At 43.4% G+C, this 10,000-nt stretch overlaps 1 protein-coding gene across 1 annotated transcript in view; it reads right to left on the reverse strand.

The window, feature by feature from the left end:
* Nucleotides 1-10,000, reverse strand: part of myo18b (myosin XVIIIB) — a gene marked incomplete at both ends in the record, with an annotated part of 36,982 nt that overhangs the window by 15,522 nt on the left and 11,460 nt on the right. The window contains 9 exons of the mRNA XM_079756122.1: nt 404-547; nt 1,553-1,681; nt 1,967-2,032; nt 2,309-2,418; nt 5,786-5,936; nt 7,306-7,489; nt 8,564-8,711; nt 9,110-9,230; nt 9,495-9,575. Coding sequence (XP_079612248.1) covers nt 404-547; nt 1,553-1,681; nt 1,967-2,032; nt 2,309-2,418; nt 5,786-5,936; nt 7,306-7,489; nt 8,564-8,711; nt 9,110-9,230; nt 9,495-9,575 — 1,134 coding nt within the window. The remainder of the gene's footprint in view (nt 1-403; nt 548-1,552; nt 1,682-1,966; nt 2,033-2,308; nt 2,419-5,785; nt 5,937-7,305; nt 7,490-8,563; nt 8,712-9,109; nt 9,231-9,494; nt 9,576-10,000) is intronic.

A 10,000-nucleotide genomic window follows, 5' to 3' on the forward strand; every position in this document is an offset into this window, starting at 1 on the left:
TACGGTATTGGGCCAGCCTCCACGGTCAGCCGCACAGCCAGATGGGAAACCAGGCTCCCCCCACTCGGCTTGAAGGAATGGACGGATAGACTGAAAGAAGTGAGGTTCCTTAATGTTCTGTTGCTTCATGCACAGGTTGGTAACCCTGAATGACATCATTCGAGGGTAATGAGGGATTTATGTTGTCCGTCGGGGAACAGAGACGTGTGTCACGAAGGAGCAGGTAGGCTTTAGGAGGCTGTCGCTCTAGCAGCCCTACAGGGAGACTGAACACCTTGGAGGCCTCACCGTAGGGCGGACTCCCTCGGCGACTTCGACCTAACTGTGATCACAAGGACTAGGAAACGCCCCTATGCCCCTAGACCCCCCAGCCCCTCAACCCATGGACCCAGTGTGCCGCTACCTCCTTGGCCCTGAGCCTCTGGTTGTCCATGTTGACGTCGAGGAGAGGCCGGACCCTGCAGAAGAGCTTCCACCAACACCACCTGCTGACGGCCCGCATGGCCCTCAGGTTCCTCTGCACACAGCTCACCGCCATCTGCTGAACCTGCACACACACACACACACACACACACACACACACACACACACACACACACGTGTAAACAAATGCATGCATGCACACGGACATGCACACAGAAACGTTGATATGCCCGCACAGAAGTTCATATGCACACACATACACATTAATATGCACACACACAAGTTCATGTGCACACACAACCACACACACTCACACACACACATAGGTTCATATGCACGCACGCACACACACATGTGCACACACACACATGTGTACACACACACAGAGTGTGCAGAGACACATAGGTGGACAGGCACCCCCGAACACACACACACACACACACACAAACCAATGTATACACATACATACATAGACACACAATCATTGCAAGGGCACACGCAGATGCAGACAAACATTTGCACACATACACACACACATGGGACGCACCACCCAGACAAGCACACATCTGTCAGCTGGTGATGAAAGATGGCAGTTTGTAGAAACAGTCTAGATTACTGGATCTTTCCATCTTTTGATGTTTTTCAATGTGATAATGTGGTCTCTCTCTCTCTCTCTCTCCCTACTCTTATCTCTCTATCCTTCTATCGCCAGTTTATTTTCAGAATACTGCAAAAAATGTAAGCAAATAGCGTTGCAGACGATGATTAATTATTAGAATCATGATTAATTACTTGTAGATTTAATGAAGATAAATATTCACTATCAACATAAATTAGTGAATTTAATTACATTTAATAAATCTAATTAGACATAATGTGCAGGATATCCACTAATCCACTCGTAGTTATCCTGATTAGAATCAATGTACGCCTGTCATTAAAACCTCATTAGAATCGGTTTACATTCGTCATTTAAACCTGATTAGAATTGGATTACCCTCGTCATTATAACTTGATTAGAATCAGAATACACTCATCATTAAATCCTGATTAGAATCGGATTACCCTCGTCATTAGATCATGATTACAACACTTGATATGAGAGGCCGGGCGCTCGTCCTCCACCGACCTTGAGCCTGCGGTACTTCTGGCGGGCCAGGTGACCCACGCAGGAGGCCTGGAAGTGGAGCAGCCAGCCGCTGACCAGCTGCTCTCGGAGCCTCTCCAGGGACTGCAGCACGCCACGCCTCATTAGTACCTGTCCGTTACGGAGACACAGGCTGTGTAGTTTATACTGTAGATCGACCCGTTACATTCAATTGATTTCAATAAGGATTAAGAATAGGGAAAAAGTCAATATAAGAATGTGAATTATCAAATAGAATTAAGAAACAACATCAGTTGGCTGTTGAAAAGATGTTTGTGTGATTAGGACCAATCACAATGGTGTGTCCTCACGATGACGGCCCTGGGTTGATTGAGTGTATTTTGGTTCATTATATATTGTTTCTATATGCAGTAGGTTCTATGGCTTGGTTCTTACTCTGCTGGGGCCCAGAACTATGCTCTTCTTATCCAGATCCAACTCTACCAGCAGTTCCTCCACTGCCTGAGAGGGAGGGAGAGAGAGAGAGAGAGAGAGAGAGAGAGAGAGAGAGAGAGAGAGAGAGAGAGAGAGAGAGAGAGAGAGAGAGAGAGAGAGAGAGAGAGAGAGAGAGAGAGAGAGAGAGAGAGAGAGAGAGAGAGAGAGAGAGAAGAGCATAAGAGAGGCAATTGTGAGCACAAGAACGAGAGCACGACCATTAAATCCAATATTACTGTTGAATTAATTGCGTTCAAACAGCAGAGGCCGGAGGTGATGCCGGAGAGGCAAAGGAGGGCCCACCTTCCTCTCGTCGTGGGCGACGAACACGGAGGCGTAGCGCTTCACGATGACAGGAGAGAGAGCCTGGAAACGACACCTGAAGTCTCCCAGAGGCATGTGCTCTGGGTAGCCTGGAGAGAGGGCGAGAGACATAGAGAGACAGACAGAGAGAGAGACATAGAGACAGAGACAGAGAGAGATACACAAAGATAGAGACATAGAGACATAGACAGAAAGATATACATAGAGAGACAGACAGAGAGAGAGAGACATAGAGACACAGATAGAAAGATATGCATAGAGAGAGAGACATAGAGACAGAGAGAGACAAAGATAGAGACAGAGAGAGACAGATAAAAAGATATAGAGAGACAGAGAGAAGGACATAGAGACAGAGAGACATAGAGACAGAGAGAGAGAGATAGAGACAGATGGAGGGAGACATAGAGACAGGGAGAGGGAGAGAGAGAGACATAGATAGAAACAGAGAGAGAGAGAGACATAGATAAAAAATAGAGAGACAGAGGGAGAGCGAGAGAGGAGAGAGAGAGAAACCTTCATAGTTAAAGTAGATAATACAAGTTACAGAGACCATAAAAACAAATGACAACAAAAATCCAAAAGAGAATATTACCAAGTTTATGATAAATACTTAGCAGGACTTAATTATTAATGGGGCTCTTTAATAACCCTGACTCCTCTTTTGACAGAGAGTACAACAGTTTTTGTTCATTAAACTAACTTGAGACTTCTTTCTAAGAAGACTTGGCGGCTTTATAAGAAATGGGTCTTTCATAATATAATTGATATTCAGAGAAGGGAGCACTGTTCTCTGTGAACGGCCATGAGTCTACTGGGGAGACTTTCTATTCAACATCTCACTGGAGAATTGAGAGGAAGACGCCTATTACAGTGACAACCATAGAATTCTCAGCTGCCACTGCCTATTCATTCACAAGGCTGACATGCTACATTCATTGGTTCTCCAGGTTAGCCTTGAGAAAGAAATAATGAAAAAGGCCCATTTATATTCAACATGTATGCCTGAATAGAATACAAGGTTATGTTCAGTGTGCCATACAGTACAGCTGTCCAAGCCCTATCCAGGCTTTCCAATTGATTCACACTGTTGAATTAGGTTTCAATGTAAACCTTCACATGTTCAAATAGTATGAATAGTTACAATACAGTGGGGCAAAAAAGTATTTAGTCAGCCACCAATTGTGCAAGTTCTCCCACTTAAAAAGACGAGAGAGGCCTGTAATTTTCATCATAGGTAAACCTCAGCTATGAGAGACAAAATGAAAAAAAAAATCCAGAAAATCACATTGTCTGATTTTTTAAGAATTTATTTGCAAATTATGGTGGAAAATAAGTATTTGGTCACCTACAAACCAGCAAGATTTCTGGCTGTCACAGACCTGTAACTTCTTCTTTAAAAGGCTCCTCTGTCCTCCACTCGTTTCCTGTATTAATGGCACCTGTTTGAACTCCTTATCAGTATAAAAGACACCTGTCCACAACCTCAAACAGTCACACTCCAAACTCCACTATGGCCAAGACCAAAGAGCTGTCAAAGGACACCAGAAACACAATTGTAGACCTGCACCAGGCTGGGAAGTCTGAATCTGCAATAGGTAAGCAGCTTGGTGTGAAGAAATCAACTGTGGGAGCAATTATTAGGAAATGGAATAAATACAAGACCACTGATGATCTCCCTCGATCTGGGGCTCCACGCAAGATCTCACCCTGTGGGGTCAAAATGATCACAAGAACGGTGAACAAAAATCCCAGAACCACACGGGGGGACCTAGTGAATGACCTCCAGAGAGCTGGGACCAAAGTAACAAAGGCTACCATCACTAACACACTACGCCGCCAGGGACTCAAATCCTGCAGTGCCAGACGTGTCCCCCTGCTAAAGCCAGTGCATGTCCGGGCCCGTTTGAAGTTTGCTAGAGAGCATTTGGATGATCCAGAACAGGATTGGGAGAATGTCATATGGTCAGATGAAACCAAAATATAACTTTTTGGTAAAAACTCAACTCGTCGTGTTTGGAGGAGAAAGAATGCTGAGTTGCATCCAAAGAACACCATACCTACAGTGAAGCATGGGGGTGGAAACATCATGCTTTGGGGCTGTTTTTCTGCCAAGGGACCAGGACGTCTGATCCGTGTGACGGAAAGAATGAATGGGGCCATGTATCGTGAGATTTTGAGTGAAAACCTCCTTCCATCACCAAGGGCACTGAAGATGAAACGTGGCTGGGTCTTTCAGCATGACAATGACCCCAAACACACCGCCCGGGCAACGAAGGAGTGGCTTCGTAAGAAGCATTTCAAGGTCCTGGAGTGGCCTAGCCAGTCTCCAGATCTGAACCCCATAGAAAATCTTTGGAGGGAGTTGAAAGTCTGTGTTGCCCAGCGAAGGCCCAAGAACATCACTGCTCTAGAGGAGATCTGCATGGAGGAATTGGCCAAAATACCAGCAGCAGTGTGTGAAAACCTTGTAAAGACTTACAGAAAACGTTTGACCTCTGTCATTGCCAACAAAGGGCATGTAACAAAGTATTGAGATGACCTTTTGTTATTGACCAAATACTTATTTTCCACCATAATTTGCAAATAAATTCTTTAAAAATCAGACAATGTGATTTTCTAGATTTTTTTTTTTCATTTTGTGTCTCATAGCTGAGGTATACCTATGATGAAAATTACAGGCCTCTCTCATCTTTTTAAGTGGGAGAACTTGCGCAATTGGTGGCTGATTAAATACTTTTTTGCCCCACTGTATATAAAAAATAACATGGTTGTTGCTTATATTTTTATCAATCTCTCGCGGGTGTTGTCCTTTTCCAACAATGAAACATCAAAGGATTCTCACATATGGTTTGTGTGCATAAGAATCATGTAAAAAGTGATCTGGGAGAAATCTTTAGGTTCACTAAAACACATCTTGTGTACCCCTGATTAAGGGTTTGGGTTGACTCAGGGTTTTCTCAGATAGATCACAGTTGGTTATTGGACCGATAATCCTGCGATTTTCTCTACTTTATAATCCTCATAATAGAAAGATTATAGTTACCTCAGTGACAGATCATCCTGTGATATTCTCTACATAATAATCCTAATCCTAGATAGATGATCGTCACTTTTTGGACAGATAATCCTTTGATATTCTCTACATCATAATCCTAATAATTTTATAGTTTGCTGTAGGACAGATAATCCAGTCAAATTCTTTACTTTATAATCCTAATCCTAGAGATTATAGTTACCTCAGAGACAGACAATCCTGTGATATTCTCTACATCATAATCCTAATCCTAGATCGATTAGAGTTGTATTTTGGACATATAATCCTGTGATATTCTGTACATCATAATCCTAATCCTAGCTAGATTACAGTTGTTTTCTGGACAGATAATCCTGTGATACTCTCTACATTATTACCTAATCCTAGCTAGATTACAGTCGTTTTTTGAGGAATTATCCCACCTGTGCGGTAGAGCTGCAGGGCGGGGAGGATCTGGGCAGAGTGTAGCTGGACGCGCAGTGCACGGACATCGAAGACGCCGGCGTCTGTCTTGGCCTTGACACACTGGAGGAAGACGGGCCGCGCACGACGAATCAGGTTCAGCAGAGCATCCTGGGGGGAAGGGGGGTGGATTACATCAGATTAGATTAGAGATTAGACTGGATAAAACCACATCACATTGGATCAGATTGGACTGGATTATATTATATTAAAGATGGGACTGTATTAGACTACATGACATCGGATCAGATTGGACTGGATTCCATTCTACCCCAGCATTGATGAATACGTTATTCAAATTGAAAAATTAATTACACCCAAGGAAGTGCTTTATTTTTAAATAACGAGAAACTCTATTACCCAGGTGACTTGATGTATTATAAACAAAGAACCGTGAACTAAATAATTTGTGTGAGTAAGAAAATGAGTCAATTTGAAAAATAATAAATATAACTAGGCTTCATTACTTATTGATAACTGCACAACATCTACAAATTCATGACCAGTGCATTAGTGATCAGCCTCGTGAGACAGCCCTAGTTTCTGAGTACATGTTCTCCTTCTCTCTGCAGATCAGGCTTCAAGTTCAGGCCAAACAAGGCACTGAACGGGACTGGGGCCAGACCGATTTCAGAGAGAAAGTAGGGGAACTCCCGAGATGGGGACGGTCTGACAAGGCTTCACACCCAACATCCTGTCGAATGAGAAAGCCCATCGATGTTCTCCCTCATTTAAGATGCACTAGAGTAGAATATATTACAGTAGAATAGATCAGATTAGGGTAGGGTGTAGTCAAATAGATTAGATCAAATTGGCATGGATGAGAGTAGATTAAAGATTTAGTTTATGTTATATTCGAATAGACGAGATGATATCAGATCAGTTTAGATTGGAATGAATTATACTTGGAGTGTAGAGCAGACTAGGATGGGTTAGAGCTCAGATAAGAGATCAAATTGTAGATTAGATATCAGATTAGAGATCATTTTAGAGATCAGATTAAAGATCAGAGTACAGATCAGATTACAGATCAGATTAGAGATCAGAGTACAGATCCGATCACAGATCAGATTAGAGATCAGAGTACAGATCAGATTAGAGTTCAGATTACAGATCAGAGTACAGATCAGATTACAGATCAGTTTACAGATCAGATTAGCGATCAGATTAGAGAACAGACTACAGATCAGAGTACAGATCAGATTACAGATCAGAGTACAGATCAGAGTACAGATCAGATTAGAGATCAGATTAGAGATCAGAGTACAAATCAGATTACAGATCAGATTAGAGATCAGATTAGAGAACAGACTACAGATCAGACTACAGATCAGATTACAGATCAGAGTACAGATCAGAGTACAGATCAGATTAGAGATCAGATTAGAGATCAGAGTACAGATCAGATAACAGATCAGATTAGAGATCAGAGTACAGATCAGATTAGAGATCAGAGTACAGATCAGATTACAGTTCTCACCGCCTGCAGTTTGACGGCGATGGAGGCCGAGTGTCGGCGCATGGCGGCCATGCCCCCGCTGAAGGTCTTCCGGATGGTTCCGCTCCGCTGAAGGGAGCGCTGGCTGCTGCCCTCGAAGCCCCCCAGCCCCCGGCACAGAGGGGGCACTGAGGACCTGGGGGAGAACAGGGCCTTCACCACCCCACTGGGGGAGGAAGAAAAACAGAAGAGATCAAAACACGAATTGCTGCAAAGGATCGATGTTTGTGTGGGGATTTGACCATGACCTTGAAAATAAAACAAATAAATCAGACCCTCCAGAAAAACGTGATTATGCGATCGCATAATTCAACGCATAATCAGCCAAAGTCTGCATATTCATGCAGAGGCCGCATTTTTTCAAATATGCCGCACTTTCACCGCATAAATTGCTGATTTCCGCGCAAAATATGCGGGGTTTGCATGATTTCATAATCCCTGCATTTTTGTTGCAAAAAAGTCACATACATCTTAGCAGAGAGTTGAAAAATGTTGTGTTTTCTTCACACAAGAGCAGCCATTTCCCGCTGTTGCCATGGGAACGTTATGAAGGGACGTAATTACAAGACGTGAATGTTATCGGAAAGCTGCATTTTTCGCAAGTTCCCGCAATTTTTTGCAAGTTCCCGCAATTCCTTGCAAGTTCCCATAATTTTTGCAAATTCCCGCAATTTCATTGCATAAAATTGCATAAATATGCCGCATTTTTCATCACATTTTTTAAGAAAATGTGCCGCATAATCAAGGATTTTTGGCCGCAAAAAGCACAAAAAAACGCAGCATTTTTCTGGAGGGACTGATAAATATATGAATAGTATTGAAAGAGTCATATTGAAAAGCAGCATAAAAAAAATAATCTTGGCTATAAACGCCATCTAAAATTAGCAATAGGTTGTAATAACGATGAGGACACACAAACTTGGTTTAGACAGAAAAATGTCATGGTGGATGATGATGGCTCTGTTCTGGTTAAAAGCGCCTCTATACTTTCATTTTTTCTGATTTAGATTGACCACCCCTAGATAATTTGTCAACTATCAGGGCCTCTCAACCCTGATTGGACTGAATACATCTTGCCTGCCAATCACATGCGCGCAACTAACACTACTCAATGGTGGAGCGCGGGGGTTGGGAGGGGGTGTTTGTCTGGGTTGTTCCTTTAAAAAAACCTGCTCTCTAAGACTACAGCAGCAGCAGCTTTACTGAGACCCAACCCAAGCACCCGGCGGGTGTCACGTACACGGTGGAGTTCTGCAGCAGGGTGGCGGCGTTGAGGGAGGAGGGGTTGTTCTGGATCAGACCGAACCAGCCCGTCAGGTCGTAGCGCACCGGGTCCAGGCCTAGCATGTGGTTGACCTCACACTGTAGGGGCTGCTCGCACTGATGCACTGGGCGGGGGGGGGGAGGGTGTTAACAGGACCGGCAACAGTTCTGACTTCATCTAAGCATACCAAGCATACATCTCCTTCTACTATTCCTTAATAATTAATAACTAGGTCGGGCAAGTGGTGGTGGTTTACAAGAGTTTACTAAAACAACTATACATTTTACCACTCATAATAGTGTAGGGTATGTTGTTCCTTAATTATACAAACAATAATATCAATATAAGTGAAAAATATCAATACATAACTGTATGAAAAGGTTGTTTACCAGAGTTTAACGGCTCAACTGTATTGATATTAACAACAGTACGGTAAGGTGAAGTCTAATCCATACGTCATATTTACATTCAATAGTATAAATAAAGTGAAATCAACGCAGTGGTCTCAGGTGCTTGGTGTACCGGTGTTGCTGTAGTACTGGCAGACCCTCTCCAGGGCCGCGTTCTCAGTGGAGCCCGGGGTCACCATCTCCTCATCCAGGAGCCACAGGAGGCCCCGCGGGACCGCTTCAGCAGCCCTCACCTGCACACACACACACACACACATTGAACACACAAACACACACACACACAAACACATGCAGAGACACACACGTATATACACATACACACACACACACACACACACACACACACACACACACACACACACACACACACACAGAAGCAATACACACAAACAAGTTGAAAAGACATTTCATGTTAATGATATCATAAAGCTTGTGGAAGGTCCTTTGTTTCATGTGAATACTGTGTACATAGAGATGTCAAGACAGGAGGACGGCACCTGTAGGGTTGGCTGGTCCACAGCAGACACCACGTCAGCCGGGCTGCCCTCTGGGCTCTCAAACTGAACACCCAGCTTCTCCTGAGAGCACATCATACTCAGGTTAAGCTCACCTTGGTTTGTACTCAAATACAAATCACTCGGACCGTTTCAATAATGTTTCCGAACTGGACCAATGGACGATGTACACCCAGAAACCAATGACCTCGATGTTCAACTTTTCTGTGATTTCTTATGTGTATACGTCCGTGTCTTTATGTGTATGTCAGTCCATGTTTATACACACAGATAACACACATGTTTACACACACAGATAACACATATGTAAATGTGACCCTCTATCACACATCTATACACAAGGGTCTAGCTCTAGAGCCACACACAGAGTTAGGTCTCTCTCATGTCAGGATCAAACAGTGGAAGAAGAAAACGGAAAATAAACATCAGTGACTAAATATAGGATGTGTATTGAAGTCATGTTGGCAAAGGTTGATATCCTAGGCGAC

The sequence above is a fragment of the Pollachius pollachius genome, assembly GCF_949987615.1.
Source record: "Pollachius pollachius genome assembly, chromosome: 18".
NCBI classification, from domain to species: Eukaryota; Metazoa; Chordata; class Actinopteri; order Gadiformes; family Gadidae; genus Pollachius; species Pollachius pollachius.